This window comes from Nelumbo lutea, chromosome 3, assembly GCF_056320005.1.
Source record: "Nelumbo lutea isolate HS-2025 chromosome 3, American lotus-T2T, whole genome shotgun sequence".
NCBI classification, from domain to species: Eukaryota; Viridiplantae; Streptophyta; class Magnoliopsida; order Proteales; family Nelumbonaceae; genus Nelumbo; species Nelumbo lutea.
Window position 1 is genome coordinate 34,242,725 of NC_142686.1, and position 27,655 is coordinate 34,270,379.

At 38.4% G+C, this 27,655-nt stretch overlaps 2 protein-coding genes across 2 annotated transcripts; one reads left to right on the forward strand and one right to left on the reverse strand.

Annotated features, from left to right (window-relative positions):
- Nucleotides 1-6,046: 6,046 nt before the first annotated feature.
- On the reverse strand, nucleotides 6,047-17,458 carry LOC148864158 (E3 ubiquitin-protein ligase RING1-like). Its single transcript, XM_088975763.1, has 2 exons — nucleotides 16,112-17,458; nucleotides 6,047-6,314 (listed from the first exon to the last, which is right to left on the reverse strand). The coding sequence occupies exon 1, from the start codon at nucleotides 17,210-17,212 to the stop codon at nucleotides 16,121-16,123; it is 1,092 nt and encodes a 363-aa protein (XP_088831889.1). The 5' UTR covers nucleotides 17,213-17,458; the 3' UTR covers nucleotides 6,047-6,314; nucleotides 16,112-16,120.
- A 522-nt stretch (nucleotides 17,459-17,980) lies between these two features.
- LOC148864159 (thioredoxin X, chloroplastic-like) lies at nucleotides 17,981-24,976 on the forward strand. The gene is made up of 2 exons (XM_088975764.1): nucleotides 17,981-18,490; nucleotides 24,548-24,976. Exons 1-2 carry the CDS (start codon nucleotides 18,155-18,157, stop codon nucleotides 24,752-24,754), a joined length of 543 nt encoding a protein of 180 aa, XP_088831890.1. The 5' UTR covers nucleotides 17,981-18,154; the 3' UTR covers nucleotides 24,755-24,976.
- The last annotated feature ends 2,679 nt before the right edge of the window (nucleotides 24,977-27,655 follow it).

The window sequence follows — 27,655 nt, forward strand, 5'->3', positions numbered from 1 at the left end:
CTTGGGAATCCACCTCTGACACTCCCTATCTTGCAATATCTCAAGTCACAAGGGACTTGCCTCAACTTGTAGTCCTCGAAAGGAGTACTTCACCTCGGTTTGTTGTCCTCGGCTATGGTCAACCTCTTCCAAGGTCCTAAGGTCCTCAACTAACGCTCAAAACCTGAAGAGTGAATTTACCTTGTTGCCCTTGGCCAACCCATGCGGCAATAATCATTATTTGATCAAATACGATTAAGAAACATCAATTTAAAGTTTAACGATGATTAACAATTAATTAATTGTGAATAACCATTTCATCTAAATCCATAATTAGTAGAAATCTCTAATGGTGCCTCTTCAGAATATATTCAGATTGTCTCTCTCAATCTGAATTACCATTATCATGGAAATTCTTCATCCAATTAAATGCAATGCATTCTCTCTCTCTCTCTCTCTCTCTCAATGGCTCACTACAAGGGTCTTCGACAATATGGATTTTTTTGGAAAACAAAACAACTAGCATGGTTATTTTTTGATGACGCGATAGTTGATTTTGTTTTCAAAAATAAAGCCAACAATGTTGGTGAACACCCCTGTATTAATCAATTACTCCTCTTAGACAAAGCATTAATGGTTAATTTCTAAATTGTCAATTATATTGGGTAATCTTGCCTTACAAACAGCTTAACTCTTAGAAACCTTGAAAGTTTTCATTACAGGTTTGGAACTCGTTCTTTTAACTTTCAAAATAGATTTTTGAGATTGTAATCTCTTGTTTAAAGTCTAGGAAAGCTTATGAACCAAACTTATCCTTGCTATTAGTCTCCACATTCACATGTGTGATAATTTAAAGGCAAATTTAGGAAATTGACCAACTCTACCCTTACTATTTATAATTGACATCATCGTTAACTACTAATGGAAAAAATGAAATATCAAATTTATCCTCCACTACTACGAAAAATTTTCAAAATAAAACCAAAAATAAAAAATCAAGAATTATACACCATTTGTCCCCTCCCTTGGTTCCGACCGCGTTCTAATATGTATATTTAGCACATAAAAAAGATACCTTATTAGATCAGACATGATAATCTCGATTGGATAGGGCTAATTCTGTATTGTATCTATTATTAACAGTTGGAACCGGGTCTACTATCACTCAGCCCAGGTCTAATACATTTGCATCCCCAAACCTCACGGTCGAACTATCCCACCAAAGAAATTGCTTCTCCAGAAATCCAGCTAAACTGATCGCTTCGACTTATTAACAGTTTTTTAATCTTATCATGTTAGTTTTTTTAGTGCAGCTTGCAATCAAACTTTCAAGTGGGATGACTGATTTAGGCAGTGTTTGGTTGCAGTGCAATTTTATTTGTACTAGTATAGGAGTGCAAATGAAAAAAAAAATGCAAAATGCAAAATTGGTTTAATTTTGTTTTGGGTTTTACTTTATTTTGCTTGAGGTCTTATTTTACTTCACTTATACTGCAACCAAACAAAATAAGGTAAATTTCGAGACAAAAATATACCAAAATTTACACCCAAAACATTTGCACTGCCATAGTTTTGCATAAATGCAAATAAATTTGCATTGCAACCAAACACAACATTAGTTGAAGAGAATGAGCATAATCGATAGATATAATAACTATTGGTGATAAAACTTTCTTGGGTTGTTTCTTTCTCTTTCCCCTTTCTATCACCTATGTTGGGCTTATTACAATCTACTGGTCTAGAGCATTTTTTGCCCAGAAATAGAGAGCATGGTCTATGGCTCCCCAACTAACACTAACATGGAGACTGAGTCTCCGATGAGAAAAGGTGGGCCAGGGTCGGGAGTAGTGGGAGTGGTGCCACAGGTGATTATAATGGCAGTAAGCATGAGAATGGAGAGAAGCCTCGGAGGAGGAGCAGTGGGGATGGACATGATGGGTAGAAAGATGAGAGGGAGGCCAAGAAAGTATGGTTCATATAGGAGCATAGCTCTGGCACTCTCACTAGGCTATTCTTTATCTCCTTCCTACTTTTCTCCCAAGCGAAATAGAGGAGAATTTCAGGTGTTCGATGGATGTGTAAAAGATTAAATAGATACGATTAGAGAACAAGACATAAACGGAGACAGAGTTGGAGACAAAGATGGAGGCAAAGACAAAGACAGAGTTGGAGATGGAGTGGAATCATAAAAGGGTATTTTGGGAATTTTAAAAAAAATATATCAATCACGTGATGTCACATGTGAACGGATTGTGACAAAAAGTTCAACGACAAAAGAGGTTTTAGACAATTGTCAACAAACTTAAGGGTACTTTAAGACAATATGTAAACAACAAGGGCGAGTTAGTCAATTTCCTAAACCACTGGGGTACTTTAAGAAATTTGTTCTATTTTTAAATTAAAAGATTAAACAAAGCTTAATTTGTGATAGAAGTACTCCACTTTTGAAAGAGGAAAATCTATGCTACCAAAAAGGCATGATGCCTAAAGAGATTTGGCTAATCAAAACCTTCCCGTGGATTTTGATATATACCACTTGATTAGAAATGGCAATGGGGTTGGTTCGAGGGTGGGGACTACACTCCCTGTTCCCATCCCCAATTATTGAATAACCCCCCATCCCCGCCCCTAATCCCTATCAGGGAGAAAAATTATCCCCCATCTTTGGCTCCAATGGGGAATTTGTCTCCATCAGGGACAACCCGAATTATTTTATTACTTATAAGCTTGTTTTTACCATAACCCATCAGTGTAGCTGGTGGGCCGACACCTCCATACCCAATCTGACTAGGTCAAATAAGTTAACCATCCAACAGGATGGGGAAAATTGCCCTCCTCACACTTGATTGGTTACCACTTTTATGATATGATTAATTGGTTTCAAGTTTTTTTTATATCATGTCTTCTTGGTATTATAGTTGAACCTTTGTCTAAAATAAATATTTTTTAACATCAATACTAATGAATTTACATGATTAAACAACTTTCTAAGTGGGATGCCCCTAATTAAGTGTTTATTCCCTACCACCTTTCCTATTGTCTCTTTTTCAAGGAGCATTGCCTTCTTAATCTTTCCCTTTTATCCACTTTCATAACTGCTCTCTCCACTTCAGTTCTACTAGCAAATGTAAACATACTTTGCATGTGGCAATTTTATACTTAGATGAAGAGGAGGAAGTTTGCCACATGGTAATAATAAAAAAAAGGACAAAAATATGTTCTCTTAAAATGGTTTTTTGGGTATGTGGGTTGACCCAACCCAGTCGTGGTATATGGAATAGAAAAAGTATAAAGAACCATTGAGATTGGATAAAAGAGTACATATGAGTGAGTTTTGGTGGGTGAGGGTCATTAATGATGGGTGAGTACTCACCTAGCATCCAACCCCCCCATTGCCATACTTACTAATGCTGTTTATTCTTTAGATAGATATACCATCAAGTCTGGTTGGTTTCCATCTCCATAAAACATGCGATAGACCATGTCCCTTTTGCAAGAATTAGGGATGCAAATAGATCGGATCGGATTAGAATTAGGGTATATCTGAATATGATATTATGAACAATGGATCTGATCGAATCTCATAAACAATGATTTGAATTCGAATGTGAGGAGAAAGTTGAATATTCAGATCTGATCCGGTCCAATTTATTTTTTAAATAAATTATTAAAAAATAAAATATACCAATTTAAATAAAAAAAAAACAAAAAATACAAGGATCTTTTCAACTATTTTCATCATATATATATATATATATATATATATATATATATATATATTATAAAAAATAAATAATATAACAAATTTACAAAAATGCAATATAAATACCCTATTTATAAATAAATAACATATATGTGTTGTATATATTTATATAAATAAATAACATATATATCAGGTCGGATAGGGGGTGATCCGATTTCTAATTAATTCATATTATCCGATCTAGTCCAATCCGAAGATCCAAAATGGAGATATCTGAAACCGACTAAATAAGATCGGATCATGATTTAATCCATTTGCACCCCTAGCAAGGATGGGATCTAATATCAACCTCTTGTGAAAAGAATAAAAATATATGGCATACCATCAAGATCCAATTCAACCTCTACTTCAAGGTAAATCCCACACCTTTGGAAACATACCAAAAACTATAGTCAAATGGTTCAAGTTCTAGGGCTATCAATAGAGCAGATATAGCTGATGAGCCCGAACTGATTATAACGATGTCAATTTCATGACTTTGTCCCAATTAATTGGTCAATTCCAATTCTATAATCAATGTTTTTAGTTAAAAATATAAATAATTTAATGTTTTTCTATCATTTTTATTAATAGACAAATATAGTTTTAGAATAATTGAGTCTATTGGGTCTAAACCCAATAAACCCGACTATTAGGCAAGATTATTCTAGGTCGGATTTGTTGACTTAGTGGTTTAACGGTCAATTTAAGACTTAGGCAAGTTACGTGCTAGGTGACCTAGGTTCAAATCGCCCTAACTTCACTTTTTTAGTGGAAACGTGCAATGTATCGGTCTGCATCAACCCAATACAGATGATTGGAAAGATACACTTTTAGTCTTAGAAAATCTCATGCTAATTATGGTCGATACCTATATAATACACCTCATATCAAATGTATGATATTGATATTTCAATCATTAGTATGAAGATGATGAAGATTAACTAACTAGACAAAAAATCAATTAAAACAAAACTATATTTGAGCTTTTTGCTCTTTTGCACACCATCTTAAGGTACAAATAGAATATTACAAGGTTAGTATCATTATTGTGTCATACAATAAGCTTGGATATGAGTGCAAATTGTAATGCTCTTTGGTTACATATGGATGAACACCAAAAAAAAAAAAAAATTGGATACACTTGGACATATTAGAAAAACAATTACAAGTCCCACAAATACATGAATAATAATAAACATTGGTAAATTCTTTAGCTAGAAAGACTTAGAATCAAATTCCATTGCCACTAAGGTTGGGTGTTTATGGGCTGATGGCATATTCCATTGAAAGTCTAGATCATAAACATTTTAACAATAATACACCAAACAATGTTTGAACTTCCAATCTAACTAAACATTTATTCCAAAGCAACTTAAATTGTTGTTAAAGCAATGGATTTAATGTTTTCAACAATAACACCATCTTATATTTTTTGCTTGCCATGAAAACCATTTTCAAATATATAAAATAAATGGTCTTTTAATTTTTCAATTTTTTTTTCTAAAAAAATTAAGAGAAAAACCATTTTCAGCATAAATCATTGTTAGATAAATGAGTTCAAAATCATTTGTAGATCCATTTGTAGTATTTCTGCAATGAAAAATCATTTATAAATTTCCCATTGATAGTTGGACAGCCTAAAGAAATTGTCAATAAAAATTCAAAAGAATCTGCATTTTTTACCTATGTCATTGGTCACACAACCTCCAAAATTTTTTCCATAGATGGTCATGAGTCATGACCGGTGCTACAGGTTATGTGGCAGTCATGACAAGCAGAATAGGTCATATCATTTTCCACCCATTCCACATATCCACACATTCAAATATGCCCTGTATCAGGCGTATCATGTCAATATTTTAAATCTTAATCAACCCCGAAATGAATAACTTGCCGATAGAAAAACTAGCCCAGAAGAGAGGCGGATTCGAATCCCGCTACTACCACCTAGGTTGAAAAGCTAGCGAGTGTTGTGTTGAGTACCCAAAAAAAAAGCCTTGCTGTCACATTTAGTATTCTCTCTCTTCATGGATTCAAAACGTTCCTACTTTGGTGCAAACTGCAAGCACGGGCATGGGCATCACAAAATAGACACCATAAAGTAGTGACCTGATAACAATAGCATTATTTTTCCATAGTTGTTTGGTGTGGCACTGGTTCGTTTTCTACAGGCTCCAATCCAATATTTAATATAAAAACCATGTAGAAATACTTACTGATGGATTTCGGCAACTCTAAGTAGGAGTATTAAAATGACATACGGTATAATTTCAACATTTCAACCACTCCATAACAAGAAGTCAAACAAAATAGAGGTCGTCCTGAAAGCAATTATGCAAATGCAAATCAATTAAGAAAATTAATTGTCCTCAATTATGAAATTACAAGGAATTCTTCTGGAGCAGAAAAGGTATCATGACCCATTTTCCAAATGCAACAGCACTAATCTTCTATGTATATGATCCCTTTTTATGTCCATACATCGTTACACATTTGAATCCCCTTCCATCAAGAAAAGACTCGTCTAGCGGGGTTACCATGAAAGCAAGACTAGAAAGAGTTGTTCCTTGATCTCGAAAGACGTAAGATGCTGCAGAGCATGAGTCCTCTATCAAATAAATGCTTTTCCTTACCATTTGACACCCCCAACTAGTAAGGGATACAACAAGTATCCAACAACCAAAACATATGATTTGTTTGTACTTTGTAGTAGTAGACATGAATTACATGATGAGCAACATTAAATAAAACTAGCCTGGAATTACAGAATTATGTATTACTCGGTATACAGGTTGCTTTAATGAAAAGAATAAGGCTCAGCCCATAGTAAATTTTTATTTCAAAGCACCACCAGGACAAGTCTGAATTTGTGCTAGCAACAAACAACACTAGGGAATATCACAGTTTTATTCCAGTCCTCAACAAATGGAAGTTTTAAGTTTATGCTAAATAATATGCACAAGTGCATTTTACATGTATTGCGGATGGTTGGCACAGAAAAAGCTATGTTCCAAGAGTTGTTTTATTACTAGCAGATCTGCACTCCAAGACCTCAGAATTTCTATAACTTCTTGGTTCATGTCAATGAATGCATAGACATAATTTTTTTTTAATGAATAATAATAAGTTTATTGATTCAGAAGCAAATTAGAGTGAGTTCATACATCCACCCAATGAGAGGCACGAGCTGCAGCCCCTCCTTGAAACTTGCAAGTAAACTAGGAAAGAAAAACAAGAATCACAACTGAGCCCAAAATAATTCTTCCCTATTTACCCCTTGCTTAGCTAACACATCTGACAAGGTATTTGCTTATCTCCCCACCCACTGTACAGTGACCAACATATTCCTTGTCAACCAACTAAATTTCTTCATTTCATTCTTGTATCGCCACATAGCCTTTTCAGAATTTTTCAACCAACCCACCACCACTTTGGAATCCCCCTCGATTATTAGTTGTTGTACCTCCAGCTGGTTTGCAAATTGGACCCCTTGTACAACAGCTAAAAGTTCTGCCCTGATGGAATTCCCAATTCCCAAAGGACCCGAGTAGAGCAACAAAATCTCTCCCTTCTCATTTCTCAAAGCACCCCCACTCCGGATAATCCTGGATTACCCATGCTGCTTCCATCAAAGTCCAACTTAATTGAGCCTTTGGATGGAGGAGACCAACTTGTAATTGATTTGGCCTTTAAAGATGAACACCTTGCTACTGTTGACCAATTTCTCCAAATGTCATTAAAGGAGAATTGATGAAAGATTTCCAAGGTCTCCAACCAATGTATTGCCCTGTTTAACACACAGTCTTTCAAATCTTGGTTGTTCCTTTCCTTATCTTGAAAAATTCTGAGATTCCTTTCTTCCCAAAGAGTCCAAGTCAAAGCAGCACGAGCACATCTCCACATAATTCTCCCTATTTTTGTACACCAATAAAAGGTAGAATGGTTGAAGAGCATGTGAACTTCTACTAGTAGACTCCAACTACCCCCAAACAACGAAAGTAGCCAAGCCCAAAGGTCTACAGAAAAGGGACAAGATACAAATAGATGGTAACAATCCTCACCGTGAGCTCTACAGAGGATACACCAATTAGGAGAAATACAGAGAAAAGGTCTTTTTTGTAGGTTGTCTAAAGTGTTTACTTTCCCATGGAAAACTTCCCAACAAAAAGCCGTAATTTTTGGGGGGACTGGCCTACACCAAATTTCTTCTGACGGAAAGGGTTGGTGAGTAGAAAGTTGAGAGATGGACTTGAAAAAGAAGCACAAGTAACGGTTCCATTGGGTCTAGGAGTCCAAACCCTCTTATCTGGCTTGGAGGGATCCAAACAAACCTGATTAAGACACCCAAGCAAAAAAGAAAGACTCAATTTCAGCATCCGCAAGTCCTCTACGAAAACCAAAATCCCAAGTAGGGTCTAACGGTGTTCCCAAGGGTGAGACAAATTTTGAGACCACCTTTTTTTTGTACAAAGAAATAGAAAGCGAGGGGAACAAAACCTTTAACGGTGAGTCCCCTGCCCAAATATCCTCCCAAAAAGGATAGAGTTGCCAAAACAAACTTCATACTTGATAAAATTGAGGAATTGAGGAAGGGTGTTGTTAATAGCCTTCCAAGGTGCTGCTAGGTTAGCTTGCCTTGATACACCAGCATCCCATCCATTCTTTGACCTCCCATGAATGCTTCCCACCACCTCATGCCACAATCTCTCTCTCCAAAGGCCATCTCCACAACCATTTCCCTAACAGAGCTTGATTCTTTCTAGTTACCCTCCCAATCCCCAAAGCCCCCTCTTCTTTACTTCTGCACACAATTTCCCAATTACCAAGTGATCATTTTTCTCTTGTCCCGGCTCCCATAAGAAGCCCCTCATCAACTTCTCCAGCTTCCTAGCTTCCCTAATTGGTATCCTATAGACAAACAAATAATAAGTAGGTAAGTTAGCCAAGGTAGCTCTTATTAGGGCAATTCTTCCTCCTAAAGAGATATAGTTCCTCTTCCATGAGACTAATCTCTTCTCAAATTTTTCTAACACTGGGGTCCAAAATCTACTCTCCCTAGGATTTGCCCCTAAAGGAAGCCCTAAATATAACATAGGCCAAGCAGAGGTGGAACACTCAAGACACTCCGCAATAGCCTTGACCTCCCCTACCTCCAAAATTATACCTGCTACGCAACTCTTTTCCAGATTTATTCTCAAATTAGAGACACTTTCAAATCCTTTTATTAGCTCCTTTAGGTTTGCTACCTTTTCACTAAGACCTCCTTCACAAAAAAATCATTAGGTCGTCTGCAAACTGAAGGTGGGTGACGGGGACTTGGTGTCTCCCTATTCTCCAACCCCTAATGGCATCTTCGTTGTCAGCCTTAGTAATGATCCTACTAATCACATCAGCTACTAAGGTAAAAATGAATGGTGAAAGTGGATCCCCTTGCCTGACACCCCTGCAAGCCGGAAAAAAATCCCTTACTGTACCATTTACCAGAATAGAATAGTGACAAGTACTGATACACCCAAAGATCCAACTACACCACTTGTCCCCAAATCCACCATTTCGCATAACCTCTAATAAAAACTCCCAGTCCACCAAATCATAGGCATTTTCAAGATCCAATTTACAAATGAATCCTTTCCTACTAGACCTTTTCATTTCCTCCACACACTCATTCGCAATTAAGATCTGATTTGTTATTTGTCGCCCTTGAATGAAAGCCCCCCTAAGTTTCACTAATGATGGTAGGGAGGACTGTTTTGATCCTCAATGAGAGCACTTTAGCCAGGATTTTATAGATGCTTGTCACCAGACTAATAGGCCTATAATCTTTTGGGTGGTTGGCATCAATCTTCTTAGGTATCAAGGCCAAAAAAGTGGCATTAATTCCAGGGCTTATAATGTGATTGTCTGCAAATTCCTTAAAGACTTCAGCTAGATCCTCTTTCAACACCTCCCAACAGTCTTGATAAAAACCCATTATAAAGCCATTTGGACCCGGAGCCTTGGATCTATCCATTAGAAAGACAACTTTTTTAATCTCTTCTTCCTCGAAATCCCTTTCTATCCACCTTGCCACTCCTTCCTCAATTCTTGGTCAATCCACCCTTTCCATGACTGTTCTCTCACTCAAAGGCCTTCTATAAATCGATTTGAAGTGATCCACAAATTTCCTGGCTATGCCATCCTGGTTGGTAATCACCTCCTCTCCTATCTCTAGCTTGGTCACAAAATTCTTTCTTCGTCTCCCATTTGCCAAATCATGGAAGAATCTAGTGTTCCCATCGCCTTCCTTAATCCACAATGCATAGACATAATTTGGGGTTAACTTTTTCTCATTTTCTTTCTTAGCCACTTTGTGCATACGATTGCAGAACTCCAAAGTCCACAAAGAAAAACACAATAACCTTTCATCTCTTTGCAACCAAACAAGCATTTCATTCTACTATGTATACAAATTGGAGCCAAAACAATGTCTGATAAAATAATTTACCAAATAGAGCAGAAAGGTTTAACACGAAAATCTGAATAAAAAGCATGAGATATTAACACAAGAGAGACAGATCCTGCAGCTTTCAGAGAATATGTACAAGCCAAATGAAAGATCTATAGCCAATTGTTCTACCATGGCAAAGCAAATTCAACATGTCTTTTGTAAAAATCCAAGTGGATATTCATCAATATGTATGAATTTGTTTTTGAAAATAAAAAGAACTGCAGCATCAGAATAAAGAAAAAACAATATGATTTCGCAGAAGTGGCAATTCACAATTGTTTTGTTTTGAAAAAAAAAAAACATATTGGTTAACATCCACTAAATGTACGAGAAAACCAGATAAATGGTCCACCAGTAGCTACCAACAAGAACAATCATTCTATAAAAACCAAATAGTATAAGCAAGGTTCGAAGTATCAGTACGATATGCCCTTTCTAGCAGTAACTATGTTTTACAGGTTACCAGCAGTCCCTTTCTAGCGGTAATCATGTTTTGTAGGCTTGGAAAAACATCACTTGGGAGCATTTACTAAAACAAAACCTTGCATATTGGCAAACACCCCTGTAGTGTCCAGGGTATAGACTCACCTATTTAGGTCTCGGCAGTAAGCACAGCAGATATAAAGTGGCTCATAGTTCAAGCTTTAAGAATATTACTTAGAACTAATATAAGAATGGTTGGGTGTATTTGACGAGCTATTGCAACTTCAATCATTCTGACGTCTCATAACTCATTGCTTATCTTTTTTCTCGTTCTTGTTTGTATCTATTCTTCACCACAAGTTTTCATCGTTCTACTATATTTCTCTTGTTTTATCATTTAGGCCACTTTGTCCAAGTCACCCATCTGTTTTTGCATTCCACCAAAAAGGGTCAATTTAAGTTTATGGGCTTTCTTCATTAGAAGCAATCAAGGACTGAACGCCGATAGATGGGCAGGAGCAACCTCATGCAGCTATATATAATTCAAGCCACTTTGTCTAAGTTACCCATCTAAGCCCATGGATATGCATCATTAAACCCTATGTTTCTTTAACACCTAAAATTACTTTTTTGATGAACAACCCCTACCATTAGTTATAACCTGGGTAACAGAACCAGGGAAGATAGTGTCCAAGTAACTAACAGTAGAAGCAATTGCATCACAAATTTCAAAGAGGATACCCAAACCTCCATAGAAGGAAAACTAAGTAGTCTGAAATGGATACACAAACCAGTGAAATAATGGAGACAAGCTGAAAGAGGAAGAGAAAAAGAAAAGGAAGTAGTCTGGAAATGGATGGGGGGAGGAATAAAAGATGATGAAAGATTTCAATGACTGGTAGTTTCAGCAAAGGAGAAGATTCACAATTGGGATGGAATAGTAGAAATGATTAAGGAGCAATTCCATATTACTGGAACAATGAGAAGACCCTTCGAGAGACACGGGATGCCACCTCTCCGAACAGATTAAACAGAAACTGCAACATAAGATACAAGAATATGAGATCACTAAGCCCAGAACAGTGCTTTCCTATTTGCCCCATGTTTTGCCAAAACATCAGCAAAGGCATTAGCTGATCTCCCCCACCCACAGTATTATTATAGACATATTCCTTGTCAGCAACCTGATGATTTTCTTTAGTTCATTCTTGTAGCACCACACAGCATCCTTGGGATTCTTCAAACATTCCACCACTACCTTGGAATCACCTTCAATTAACAGCTGCTCCACACCCAATTCATTTGCATGATACACTCCTGGTATGGAAGCTAGTAACCCTGCCCTATTCCCAACACCCAAAGGACCGGAATAGGGAAGAACAAACAACCTTTCCAAACTCATTTCTCAATACACCTCTCATTCCAGAAGGCCCTGGGTTGCCCTAGCTCCCATCAAAATTCAGCTTTAGTAAACCTTAAGGGAGGGGGGGTGGGGGGACTTGGGGTTACCCTAAGGGGAGCAGCCTGCTACTGCTAGCCAGTTCCTCCATAAGTCAGTAAAGGAGAAATGGTGGAAGAGATCTAAGGTCTTTGACCAATGTATTGCCCTATGCATAAGATATTCCCCTCCTTTTCTTAGAAGATTCTGGCATTCCTTTCTTCCCAATTTGTCAATATTAAAGCTGTTTTCACACACCTCCACATAATCCTTCCTCTTTTGTGGGGTCAGGAGAAGGCAGAAGGGTTAAAGATCATGCTTATTTCTACTAGCATATTCCACCTGGCACCCAAACAAAGAGAAAAGCCAAACCCAAAGCTCTGCAGTGACCGTACAAGAAATAAATAAATGGTAACAGTCCTCACCATGAGATCTACAAAGAGTACACTAGTTAGGTGAAATACAAAAGAAAGGTCTTCTCTTTTGTAGGTTATCCGAGCTGTTTACTTTCCCATATAACACTTCCTAACAAAAAGCCATAACCTTTGGGGGGAACCAGCCTATACCAGATTTCTTTGAAAGGGAAAACCTATTGAGTGAAAGACTGGCAAAGGGATTTGAAAAAGGAACCACAAGAAAAACTCCCTTTAGGACTAGGGACCCAAAACCTTTTATCTAGCTTAAAAGGATCCAACCAAACCTTATCAAGGAGGCAAAGCAGATTAGAAAAACATTCAATTTCCTCACCCCTTGACCCTCTACGGAAGCCAAAGTCCCAGGTCAAAGCCAAGAGCTTTAAATAGAAGGCAGACATTTTTTATATCACCTCTTTTTTATACAAAGAAACAGAGAACAAGAAAGGAAAAAGGCCTTTTAGGAGAAGATATCCAACCCAGGTATCCTCCCAAAACTGAACAGAATTTCCAGAGAAAACATCATATCCAACACAACTGATAAACTGTGGAAGTAATCTGTGAATTGCCTTCCAAGGTGTTGCCAAGCTAGTCCTCCGTGATGCACCAACACCCCACCCATTCTCTGAACATCCATGAATACTTTTCACCACTTCATGCCAAAGCCACTCTCACTCTAGGGGCCATCACCACACCCACTTCCCTAACAACAATAGATTCTTTTGAACCACCTTTCCTAAACCCAAATCCCCTTCTTCTTTACTTCCACTCACAACCTCCAATTTGATTACATGATCTTCTTTACCTTCTACCAGTTCCCAAAGAAAGTCTCTCATCATTTTCTCTAGCTTCTTTGCTTCCCTAGGCAATATTATCCTAAAGACAGACAGACAGTATTGTGACTTCTAGGACTGCTTTTCACTTATGGTCAAAAGATATTCTCGGGAGATAGCAGCACTACGTGGGGGTGAGATGGTTTGATTTCAGTAACCTCTGATCAGTGGTGATGCAGTTGGTTGGTGTTAAATAAGATACGACTCATCATATGGTAGAATTGTACTCTAATAAGTAGAAATTCCAAGTCTGAATTGTCACTTCCATTGAAACATAGTGGTGGAAGGAGGGAAGAGCTGGAGAAGATGATATGTGTCTTTCCTGGTATTATGTGGCATCCAAGGAGCCACACGACAAAAGAAGGCAAGAAATTACCACAAAAGGGAAGATGAAGAGATAGGAATCCGGAAAAGCAATATCCAACAGCATATTGAAGATGAAGAATCTGAGTTAAAGATGGAAGATCGAAAGGCAAAAAAGGCAAATTTTAACAAAGGCATGCACCTGGGCTGAGGTGCAAGAATCACCATGCACAAACTAGGCACACCTCTGTAAAGGCATTGCACCTAGGCCTAGGGAAGGTCAGTATGCCTAAATCATTGTTAAATGTTAAGGAAAATCAAAAGGAAGCCTTCAATGAACCAATTCAGTTGAGAATGGACCAACAGAATGGTTCAACCGGATCAAAGAACAACAACAAAAGTGAATGAAAGATAAAAAATGAAACAGGTGTCATGATGTAACTCCCTCTCCCACTTGCAATAGGCCAAATCACAGGTATACACAACAATGAAAGTTAGAACTAGAAGAGACTCATGATACAGGATGGATCAGATGTAATGGAGATTTATAACGACTCCTCAAGTGTTGGCAGTGTTGACCTAGAGGAAAGGACAAGCAAAGTAATCACTAGATATTCTTCATACCGAGCACCTCTTCACAAAAGATGATCAAGGATCTAAAACTTTACAAGATGTAAGTCGAAATGAACCTTAGAGAGAAGGAAAAAACACAAACAGCTGCAGCCAAAGAAAGGGGATGGAGAGACAAAATGAAAATCTGATAGAGAGGGTTCTAATGCTAAATTTCGAACAAACACAAGGTGCATGTAAAGAGATAGGAAAGGAAAACCAAACGATGAGCAAGGATGCACTATGGGAGGAAAATCAACAGAAACTTAAGAGATGTCCAAGTGTTACCCTATAGAAGCAACAAGGAGAAGAATATGCACATTTTGGAAGGCTATCAACAATCTCTGGAACAGGATAGGGATGCATTTCTACAAAAAAAAGTTGTGATACTCTGAAATACTTTCTCCTTTCTTGCCCAAGGTAATTGTGTCATTTCAATTGAGGCAGATTTAGCTTCTCAATCCATGTCAATTGATGCCACAACCTGTGTAGAAGGAGAAGAAGAAGAAAGGGTAGAGAAGAAGGGGCTAGGAAAAAGGTGAGGATAAGGAGGAAGGGGAAAGAATTTGACAATTAATAAGCCAGATATTTGAGGAGCTGAAGGAAAAGGAAATGGACGAACTGCAGAAGATGCAAAGAAAAAAATGAGAAACCGAGACAGGAATTATATGAACAAAGCATAAAAAAAGGAGTTAAATGAGGAGTTAGGCCTTTTGGCTGTGATCGAAGTATTGTGTTTGTGCTCTGTCCATTGTTGGGCCAAGCAATTTTGTTCCGTGTTGTTTGGCCCACTTTTGGTTTTGTGGGCCTCTGCTTTTCTCCTTGTGCTCCTGCTGCACTGGAGAGCCTTCCTTTGTACTCTTCTTCTTTTTCCTTTAATGAACTCTTACTTTACCTTTTCAAAAAAAAGGATGGGAATTCAGTTTAAAACTTCAAAAGATTTTAGTGTACACAAGGAAATGTTGAGAGAGGGAAAAAAAAGAATAGGGTGGAAAAATTAAAATTGGATATAGGTTGTAATAAGGAGTTCAGTAAAAGAGGGGAAAAGAGAAGTCGGAAGAAAATGAAGGGTTACCGGGAACATGAAGGGAAAATAAAAGAAAGTATAGAAATAAATATAATAAATTGGACATTTATACAAAAAATATATATAATAAATTGGAATGTGAACGGAATTGGCAGTGCTAGGAAAAGAGGGATCACAGAGAAGTGATTAGAAGAGAAAAAGCTGATCTAGTTCTTATATCAAAAATTGATAGAAGGTGGATTTAGAAGCCTATGCAGTTCTAGAGACATAAGTTGGGCTTTGGCACCCTTTTGGGGAGCTTCATGAAGGATTGTGTTGCCGCCATGTGGATAAATGAGAGTCTAGAAGATTTGAAGGAGTTAGTTGGGAGACTCACTGTTTCAATAAGATTTAAACAACCTGAGGATGGGTTTGAATGTGTAATGACAAATGTGCACAGCTCCAATAGTTGTAGAGAAAGAAATGAGATGTGAGAATAACTCAGTGATATCAGAGGTCTCTAGGAGGGACCATGGTGCGTGGGAGGTTATTTTAATGTAATAAGGTATACACAAAAATCAAACAGCCCTGGACAACAAATCACAACTCGCATGAGGGGAGGAGATTTGTTGATTGTTGTCAGCTTAAGGAACTCCCACTGTCGCAAAGTAGATACACATGGTCAAACCTTCAAAGTAACCCAACTTTATTCTAGGATACACAGATTACCAAATAATCTCAAGTTCTGAATCCATACCCGTGCATAAACTCGTAAACAACAGCAGCAGAGCAACAACGACAGAAGCATAATGCATAAAGAAAAATATAACAAGGGGAAAAAAAAAAGAAGGAACGTCTAGTTCTTAGAACAGTACCTACAATCCTTAACCCAAATCTTCTTGCCTGGTCTCTGACCCAAAATCCCTATTCCCTCGATTACCACTGTTCGGGTCCCCTCCATTACTGCCATTGTTGGTTCCAACCCCGCTATTGCTCGTCTCTGCAGGTGAGGCAAATGCCCTAAATATTGATGGCAGCGTTATTCTAAAACTCCGTTCTGTTGTCGGTTGATTGTTCTCCTGCCCTGCCCTTCCACCGCCTGAATCGACAGGCCCACCATCCCCAATGGAACTCCCCGTTCCCAGCCCGCCCCTCCGTTGCTCATAATCCGGATCATCAGTCGGCAACTCGTATCGACAAACTGGACAAGAATTATGCAACTTCAACCATGGCAAAATACAATCCGAGTGGTAAATATGTTTGCACGGCATTTGCTTTGCCTCGCTCCCAAGCTCGAACGTGTCCTTGCAGACGGCGCACTGCGCCAAATCCGATGCCAATAATTCCTCCGAGATCTTCACATCCGGGAGCCCATCAATGGCCGATTTGGAGGCGGGCGGCGTTCCATATCGATTGGGATCGTTCTCCGCCAACTGCTGGATCAATTGTTCGAGCCCAGGACCGATGAAGTAGTCGCCAAGGTTGGCGGGAAGACGGAACGCAGTGTCACCGGGGCTGTTCTCAATGACAAACTGAATGTTCGCGCCGTCGGCTCTCAACGCTTGGAGGTAACTTTGAAGGAAAGCCAACGGATTAAACGCTTCGGGGCCTTCTTGGAGGTAAGTCGGCGACGAGCGTAGGCGGAATCCGGGGCCGAAGAGGCCGGAGAGATCGGTAGGGTTTTGTGGGTCACCAGAGGTAGGGGCGGGGAAGAAAGGGGAAAACCCGAGTCCAGCGACCAGAGAAGGCAATCCAGAGAAATTATCAGAGAAGCCCAAGAGGGAGTCGAGATTCGAAGCGGGGCTAGGGTTAGGGTTTTCGTATTCTTCGAGAAACCCACCATTGCAACTAGGGCAGACGAGGTCCGAGGACGGAGACGGAGTTATAAGCACCGTACGGTTGCACTGGTAGCAGAAATACTGCTGAGGCGCACCACCACCACCGCCACCGCCGCCCGAGATTCCGGCGGATGACATGCTTTGCAGGAGAAAGAAAGAATGGAGGAGGAGAGGGAAAAGAATGAGCCGAGGTTGGTAACAGGAAGAACACCTTTTTTTTTCTTTTTTTTTTTTCTTTTTTCCCTCTCTCCTTTTTTTCTTTCTTTCTTTTATTTATTTATTTATTTTTTTTTTAAGGTCTGATCGTCATTCGTCATCGTCAATGTATTTATAGAGATGTGGATGCACAGGAGGGGCGGAAGTAGTGTAGATTCCAACCGTCCAACTGTGAGAATGGGGACTCGGGTCACTGACGTGGATAAAACGTTCTGGATTGTTCCATTAATGGACCCTGCTAATGGATCACAAGAAGAATGGGCTGGACAATTGGTGATGAATGATGATCATGGGCTGGGCCTGGACGGGCTTAGCACTTGTGATGACTGATAAGGGTAGCCCAGGCCTAAACATGAGCCCGATCTTCTGCCTTGCACCGTTATGTGATCAGAGGCTTAGCACTTTGTATGTTCTCAATGTGCGGCTATAGTGATGTCTGGGATTGTGGGTAGCTGTGGGCGGCTATAAAATGTAAGCAAGGATGAGATGTTTCGCATGTATGGCTGCGATGTTATGTGGATAAAAATCCGGACTCTGCTAATATTGCCTCGAATCCACGTTATTGGGGCATAAACCGCAAAGTTCAGCCCGTAAAAATTATCGGGTTGGATCAGTCCGGGTTCGGTTTGGGCCCGTTTAGTTTACCTTACCCGGAGTCAGAGAATAGATTCCCGGTTTCCACCGCGGAACTGCGCAAACCACACATGCAACAGCCAACAGCCATTTGTTCTCTCAGCTCCTGGGATGTCCTCTTCTTGGGCGTCATTCTTTGGTAGATAACAGAATCGAATTCTTCTGCAGCGCTCCCTTTCTGACCTCTCTCTCTCTCTCTCTCTCTCTCTCTCTCTCCAGGTTTTCTTGAACATGATGACTATCACCTTGAATCCAACGACCTCCTTGAGATTATCAGTCCCACCCGTGCGTATAACACCCTCGGCATTCAACTTGCAGACGAGTTGGTTTATTAGATCGCCATCTTCGAGGAGGCTCTTGTTTAGGTCTCGGAGTTGGGGGAAGCTAGGGCTTCGCGGGGTCTCCTCGGTCCCAAGATTCGTGATAAGCTGTGGTCCTACTGAGATTAATCAGAGCCAGTTCTCGGAGACGGTACTGACGTCTGATCTTCCTGTTCTTGTCGAATTTGTTGCAGATTGGTGTGGGCCATGCAAGTTAATTTCCCCTGCAATTGATTGGGTTTCACAGGTGCCACTTTAACCTGATTTCTTTCTTCTTTCCCGTCATCGAACTCGAATTTGTGCATGAATGTTCACAATTCTACTTTAGAATTTGCGAATATGGTTTGATAATTAGTTACTTATGAATTGAGATAGGAAAGTTTCTTTTCCTGCAATACCGAATCCAGGACTATAGAAAAAGCAATTAAAACCAAAGCTCAATTGAAATCATTTGGAAATGGTTCTCGTAGATTCACAAGGTAAGATTTGAGAGTTCTTGTTTCTCTTTTGGGTCATACTAGAAATCCTAGTTTATTTTGAAATCAAGTTATCAAGTTCCCTTCTATTTATTTTTTCTTCAGTGCACCAAGTTCTGTATATTTAACGTTAGTTTATAGTTTTTGTGATGTAGGTCTTAAGGGCTATGTGTAAAAGAAATCTAATTAATTGATTAAAAGACCTACTAAAAGGTAGAGAAATGGTTAAGAATGTTTCAAGATCATTAAGACTTATTAGTTGAACTACACAAGAAAAAGAAGGTGAAAATATGCTCTTAGTTGTGTAGGATTTGAAAGGAGAAGTCAATAGCAAAATCTGGGTTGGAAGGGACTGATTGTATAGTGCAAATACAATGCCAAGTAATTAGTGGGCTTTGATTTTGTTTTTCTGTTGTCAAGGCCTTTGTACATCTCTTCGTGTACACCCCTTTCTATCTTTTTAATGAAATCAATTCTCTTCTCTCAAATGTTAACAACCTTTTATGTTGGAAAGGCTAAATAGCTTTGAGTGAGGCTGTTCTTAGTCTTCTTTTGCAGGAAAGATTCAAGATCTAAAATCTTGTCTCAAGAATTTAGCTATGAACTTTGAGAAAATAAAAGAGCAACTAGAAATGAATTCTTTTTTTTTTTTAATCTGTAAGGTAAAGTAATTCATTATAAACAAAAGGGCAGAATACAATATAGCCCCTGTACAATGAGAGACTGTACAGCGGAATACACAGTAAAACCTGAAGGGTTGAGAGATCCATCAGATGGACGTCCAAAGATTGCGGAATAAGGGGTGAATTTCAAAAATTTTTCTCTTCCTTCAACTGGGAATCACATTCCCTATTTAGAAAATCATATTTTCAAGGATAAATCTTGAACCTTCAACTAAACCAGATCTGAACCAAAAGGAATGGGAGAGAATGATACCTGATACGGAGAAGCAATATCTCCCAACGTAGGTGTTCACGCCCAAGGAATGATCCAAAGACTGCTCCCACTGAAGATGGCGCAGTGCAGAATGGAACGTGAGCACAACTCCCTTTTCAATCCTTTCTCAAAGAATTGATGTCAAGATCCAATCTTGACTTCTCCCACAGCTGGAGATCGAACTGGCAAACAGGGCGGCAAGAGCAGGGAGGCGGCAAGAGAGTATTCGCAGGGTGCAGAATTCTCTCTTCTTGATTTCAGCATTAAAGAGGATCTGATGTGTTTCTTGGTCTCTCTCAAGGCTGCCGCCCCCTTCCTTCTTTTGTTAACTTGAAAAGATCAGCTCCTAATCCCATTAGGAGGTGCTTATCCAAATCATATTTGGATCAGCTTTCTCTTCTAATGATAAGGATAAACCCTTATCTTATCTGCAGATTAGATTAGCTTTATCCTAATCTTATTAGGAGGTTTCTAGATCTGAATCACATTCAGATCTGGACTCTCTGAGTGGATAGGATTAAGACCCTATCCTAACTGCTAATCCATCTCAGAATTCGCCCCTTTAATTAACTAAATTAATAGCCAAGTTCGAAATGGGCTTTAGGCCCATTAAGGTTATGTGCTCACTTAACCTTCCTAACTGCTGCCCAGTTGGGCTTCCTTGTATGGCGTGGGACCCAAGCATTGATCTACACATCAGCCACATGGGTTCGGCCCAGCCTTTGTTACAAGGCCTAGTCGAATACACTGTTAAAGACAGTGCACCCCCTGAAACCCATCAAATGGGCTCTATGGGCCCAACACTTACCCTAAGTGGTCCCTGGGCCAAGCCACCTTGTAACACCCAGGGACTGTGGGCAGATGCAAGATTAGCCCATCAGATATTATCATCAATGGTCTTACACTTAACCTCTCAGCCCATAATGATCATACACTGCCCGACAAGAGAGGACCTCTCCCTCGGCTGCAAGGAACAGTGCTGCACTCTCCACTTATATGGATCCCGGGAATTAAAACCCTTTTGCAAATATTTTAGAAACCATAATATATATACTTTTATATCTCATATAAAATATATTTTGCAAAACAAATTTCAACAGTTGAAATCGGCTGCCGGCAGTCTTGGTTTCCAACAGTGAGAGTGCATCCCCGATCATTACCTTTGTCCGACAAAGGGGCTGATCCTGTCACTATGATCACCCACTCAGATGAATTCTCGGATTGTCCCAACATACCCAGGTTTTGACCCCCGCTAAGGATCTCACTGATTGGTACATCAAAGACAGCCCGATCCGACATCTAGTGCAGTATCATAATCGAGTCTAGGGGTCGGGTGTAACTTTCCAGTTTTGCCCATCAATCTCCAAGGTCCAGGGCAATACTGGAAATCTGGTCCAGTTCAAAGATTCAATTAATCCCACACTGTATGTGTCTAGGGTCTCACCCCGGTAGCTGAGACAAGCCACCCCAACCGACTTGGTGGCACCATAGTGTCAGCCTTGTCAGGATAGGTCTCCCCAGACCGACCCACTGGCTGTGAACATTCAAAACTAACACGAGTCTCAATAAGTGTCCAGTTTAAGGGTAATATACAGAAACATACCAAGGGAACATGAATCAAACATGTACTTTTATTCATTTACAATAAACTCATAAAGTACATCAATTTTGATTGAAGCTAAGGGCATACAAAACTGTCTAACAAAACCCAGAAAAGCCAACCTCCAAAAACAACCCAAAAGAACACTATGATCTTCTTACAAAAAGGAAATCAGGCTAAAAAAGACCAAGTTTGTCTGTTGAGCACCTTAGCTTCAATCAAAATCAGGCTAAAAAAGACCAAGTTTGTCTGTTAAAGGGGATGATTTGTCAGCCATGAAAGCACCATCCCCATAATCCTGTTGAGCACCTCTTCTTTTGGTTTCTGCCTCCCTTCAAAAATTCTAATATTTCTTTCACCCCACACTGCCCAGAAATCGGCAGCGGGGAGGATACTCCAGGCTACTTTTCCAGCCTTGCTGAGGCCTCTAAGAGCCATGCCTCTAGGAAACCCATCACATCCTTCGGGAAGCATAAATTCACTCCAAAAAGCTCTAGCAGTCTTGTCCAAACCCAGTAAGTGAAGTCACAATGCAGTAACAAATGATTAGTATTCTCCACATTTCCATTACAAAACGTGCATTCCAGATCTGTCACTTCTACACATCTTCTAGCTAATTTCTCCTTGGTTAGAATCTTATCCAGCACTGCAGACCAAACAAAGAAAGCTAACTTTGAAGAACAATCCTGATCCAGATCCTGTTGCTCGGAAAATAAGAAGTCTCCTCCTTTGAAAGGTAGTTAAAAAAGGACTTCACTGAGAAGGAGCCCAACTTCTCAAACAACCATTTCCTTTTGTCCTCCCCTGTTCCCGGGATCCTGGCATCATATAAAATCTGTAGCAAGTTGACCAAAGACTCCACCTCCCATTCATTCAAATTCCTCCTGAACAGAGGTGCCCACCCTCGAATGAAGTCTAAATCACACTTTCATTACCCTAATTCCAAAGAAGAAAGGTGCAGTAAAGTTGAATGACTTTTGCTTAGATAAATACAAAATTCCCACTGTAGGTAATTAAAGAAGAAGTTTATTGATCTAGGTTTAGGCGAGTATAAATATTATTTTAGTTTTCTTTTCTTTCTTATTTTTCTTATGAATATGCTGATTTTCTATACTTTAACATAAAGTTTATACTTTTCTTATGAAAATTATGGTAATTATTAAGGAAATATGGTTATGGAACCGCTGATAAAAAAATATATATGATTATGGAACCTAGGGAACTAATACCCTAGGATATATGTTTTTTACTTAAAAAATCCATTGCCTAGGCAAGCGGCTAGGCAACTGGGCAACAAGGCGCTCCCCTGTCGCCTAGCCTCGCCTTGGCATATTGAAAACTATGGGTTGAATACTTGTAAAACATAAAACCTATTTGATTTTATCCCTTAGGGGAGACAAAGGTGGTACTTTCTTGTACTTAGAAAGGTTCCTAGGGCCTTATGGCTGTAAGCTACCACTTTATGGTTGTTTTGACAGCTATTTGGCAAATTGTTCACTCGTATGGTATTTCATAATCCTCTCTGAACAAGACTTGCTTGGTTCTCACGAATTTGATTTGTGGTTCAATCCAATCTCTTGGGGAAACCTATTTGTCCCATATAAGCAAATCAGCCTCAACATTGATTCCCTTTGAAGTGTTATGATGCATTTTGGTTTTTTCTTATTTTCACTTGGGAAAGAGTTGGATTTGGCTTAGGAAAGCCTTGTGATTCTTCTCTACCTAGAATTTGGACTTGTAGAGTTTATAATTCTAAAAGAGGGTCCTCTAGGTTAGATAGATAAATCCATTTAGATATATTTGAGGTAGAACTCGGATCTAACCCTTGGGAAGGGTGGAACACTGTATGGAAGACTTAAAATAAGTCTAGATATTCTTCTAAAGTTTGGGGAAGCAAGGGAGGACGTTTGGTGACCTTCTTGTACATTGAAACACTATCAACAATGGCCATTGCATTTGGCAGATTGTTTTAGGCTGAATTAGGTGTTAACACAATTGGAGATCTATGCATTTATGGAGATTCACAAGAGGTATTCTTTCTAGCTTACAATCTGAATAGATTGAGGTAATTGGGTATTCCGATACATAAAAATGTTCTAGTCACATCCATAGGGTATGGAGGTAATTGGGTTTTCACTCTTTTCTCTTGGAATTCTCACAGTATGATCTTGTTTTTCAAAACATAAACAAATGATACATCAGAAAAAATAACATGGTTTTACTAATGTGGCAATTGTTTTTGTTTTGAAAAATAAAATTATACGTAGTGGCAAACACCTCAAAAATTATTTTAGATTACCAGAAAATTGAAATTAGTTAAAAGTATAGAAAACGATAACGGTAAAAGAATGTAAATGGTCATAAAAGGAAGAGAGTTGGAAAATAGTCACCAAGTTCATTAATGACCCTCCTTTTTGTCTTTCTTTTGTTACCATTCTGGTTTTTACTTCTTTCTGGTATATTCTGCCAAGTCTTTTTTCTTTTCTTTTATTGACCGGGGAAAAATAGATTGACTCACTTTCATTACATATACAAAACCAACCTAACTAGGGCAGCCAGTGCACGAGACTCACTTACCCCTTAACATACAGGGTGGCTGTTTCCAAGATTCGGACCTTGGTCACCCAGGTTGCAATGGAGCTACCAACCATTGCGCCAAGGCCCACCCTCAAAACCAACCTAACTCAAAAGTGAAATTCTTAAAACATGTATAATATATTGGTTGCATTTCATAAACCTCCCACAAGGCTTGTGAAAACATCAAAAGCCTCTGCTATGGTTATTTAATATCACTAACCTCTTGTGTGATACTGCGTGTAGTTTGAAATTGCCAGAACTCTTGCTCTGCCTAGCCTCAAAATCACATTAGTGGGATGACTTGATTTGCCCTAATACAGTAAGGGTCTTTTTGGTTCATAGTCAGAATTGGAATCAAAATCCCTTGGAATCAGAATTGGAAGGTCTATTCCTGTAGTTGGAATCAGAGTGACCCATTCTATTTTTTATTCCAGACCCCTATTCCCATGAACCAAATGGGCCCTAAATGTAACTTCATAGAAACATCTTGGCATTAGATGCTCAGTGTCATTGAAGTGACTCAAATTAGTTCTACAACATATGCAAAAATTTGGGGTGTTCAGTAATGTTAAATCAGTTTGGAAAAAAATTTCTTCTGTTGATAAAAACTGACATCGTAGATGATCTTCAACCATAAATTGGGTCAAAATTCATTTCTGCACTTATCCGGATACCCTTTTTGTTTACTGAAATGATGTTTGTTTGTCGATCTTAGGAATATGAAGGCAGATTAAAGGTTGTAAAGATTGATCATGACTCAAACCCAGAGCTGATTGAACAATACAAGGTTTATGGGTTGCCAACTTTGATTCTATTCAAGAATGGGCAAGAAGTCCCAGAGAGTCGGAGGGAAGGTGCAATAACAAAAGTGAAGCTGAAAGTGTACCTTGATGCTCTATTGGAGTCTGTGTCGGTGACATAGCCATCTTTCAGATGAAACCTCAGCAACCAATATCAACAGCATTGAAAAAAAAAATTTGTTAGTTGTTGTACCTCTACCTATTTCTTTGTTCTTCAGCAATCAATCACTGTAGCAATCTGTAATTCATAGATCATTTTGTTTATCCTAAGCTGCGGAAATGGAAAATTGTCATGGATTATACTTGAGCTATGAGGCCTATATCACCTCAGTGATTTTGTTCAATGTGATGTTAGTGCCCAAATGATAACCTCAGAATGATGTATAAGAACATGAAATAAAAGCTTGATTATTTCCTTTTATTAGCCAAACCATAAAAATAAAATAAAATCAAAATTACCTAAGGATTTGGTAAACCTATTGGGCTAAGTACAGGTTATTCACTGTTCCCTTTCTGTGGGGTAGTTGAGCTGGGACAATCTTGAGACCGTCTTAATGGGTAATGGCTGCCAAAGTGAGGACTACAAGGATAAGCAGACCTTTTAAATAGTTTAGGTTGGGCACCAATTCATCCCTTCCAGACCAAATCACTGATCAATCCAAGGACGCGGATATTAAAGCCGGAAGGTTACACTGTTAGTATTTCAAAGGTGCTAGTAGAATCTGATGTGTTGGAATCTATCAGGAACTTCTCAACTATTTCACTAACAGCAGCAGCCTATCAACAGTGAGTCTATTATTCTGATACCAAAATCCTTTAGTCCAAGTTTGAGCAGGTCTATTTCGATTTCCAAGCATATTCTGATACCAAAAACTTGTCTGTTTTTCGAAGCTGTGTATCACTTTATCCCTTTTTTATTTCCTCCATTTTGGTTTGGAATAGGGTGGGTTGAGTCGAGGTACCATTAGGGTCAGGGTTGGGTCAAGATGGATTGGGTTTATATTCGCCAAATCTCAAAAATTTCAGCAGTTGAAGTGACTCTCTTTAACGCATACACATCTTATTACAAATCTAAACCACCATGCCACATTTTATTTTGTGATTAAAAATGAAACAAAATATATTTTATTAACTTTTGTGTTCAAGTGCAATTTTACACAAAAACATTTTTACAAAAGCAATTTTAAAGTACTTTTATGAAAAGTACTTTTACGAAAATACTTTTACAAAACTACTTTTATACGAAAGCACTTTTATAGAAGTATTTTTATGAAAGTGTTTTAATAAAAGTACTTTTATGAAAGTATTTTTACAGAAGCACTTTATGAAAGTACTTTTACAAAAACACTTTTATGAAAGCATAAAAGCACTTTATAAAAGTACTTTTACATGAAAGCACTTTCATAAAAGTACTTTTATGAAAGCATAAATGCACTTTTTAAAAGTACTTTTACGAAAGCACTTTTACATGAAAAGCACTTTTATAAAAGTACTTTTATGAAAGCATAAATGCACTTTTTTATAAAAGTACTTTTATGAAAGCACTTTTGCAAAAGTACTTTTATATAAGTAATTTAATAAAAGTACTTTTACAAAAGCACTTCTATAAAACTTATACATTTTTTGTATTTTCGGAAATTTTCTATAATTTTTTGGTATTTTTCTGCATTTTCTATAATTTTTTGTGCTTTTCTGCATTTTTCATAATTCTCTAGCATTTTCTGTATTTTTTCTGATATTTCTGCATTTTTTTTGTATTTTTTGCATTTTTTCTATTTTTTTAATTTATCTACAATTTTTGCATTGTCGGGTATACGGATTGACCTGACCCGTTTTCGTCACGTGGCAGTCTTGAGAGAGATGACTCTCTCAAAAATGTTTTTTCGGATATACGAGTTAACCCAACCTGTTTCTATCACGCGTACAGTCTTAAGAGAGATGATTTTCTCAAAAAAAAAAATTCTGGGTATATGTCTCATGTGGCATCCTTGAAAGAGATTATTCTCTCAAAAATTGTTATTTTCAAGTATACGGGTTGCCTGACCCATTTTCTGTCACGTGGCAGTCTTGAGAGATATTCCTCTCAAAATTTTGTTATTTTCGATATACGGGTCAACGTGACAACCTTGATAGAGATGTTCCTCTTAAAAATTATTATTTCGGGTATACAAACCATCCCAACCCATTTTTGTATTTATAGGTGAGGGTAAGTGAGTCAATGTGGGTGAGAGTGGTTAAAAATCAATATGAATTGGTTAAGTGGGTCAAGGTTAGGGTGGATTATGACCCTTTAATAAGAATTGATGATGGATTATGATGGGTCAATAATTCAATATGGGTGAATTGATATTCAACCCTTATCCAGCCCACCCATTTGCCACGTAATAAGGTAATACAACCTAACCAAATTGACCTGACCCATGGCCAAATTTGAGGATGTTTGGTTTTACCTTAGGATTAGGACTGCACTGGTACCTTTAGGCTTAATCTCAGGTTGGCCTGTTCAATAGTGTATGCCCTCATGATCTAATGTAAACTGTTTTTATTAGGGATGAAAGTTCATTTCTTATATGATTGTATGTGTTATTGGGCATGTTTATGTGTTATAGCCTTTGATCTGTATTGTAGAATTATGATAAATCATAATAATGATCAGAGACAATCATAATTACTATGTAGATTAAATGTTTCAATCAGTGAATAAACTTGGACAGTTTATTTGTGACACACTTATACTTTTCCTTATAAGGAGTGGCTTGTTTCAACCACTAGGATTGGACCATTTTATATGATTCCTAAACATTATGGTCGGTGGAATATCTGAATAATTTGTGTTTTTGGGTCTTTAATATCATTGTTGAATCCCCAATTCGATCCATTTAGATAGGAGAAATAGAAATAGTTTCTCCAGTTGGTGTGTTTGAATTTTTCTTGCTGGTATTAGGCAAAGATTTTGCTATAAAACCTTCAAGATTGGGTTGAACCTAATCTTGACCCAACCTGCCCAAGCTATATACCTACCC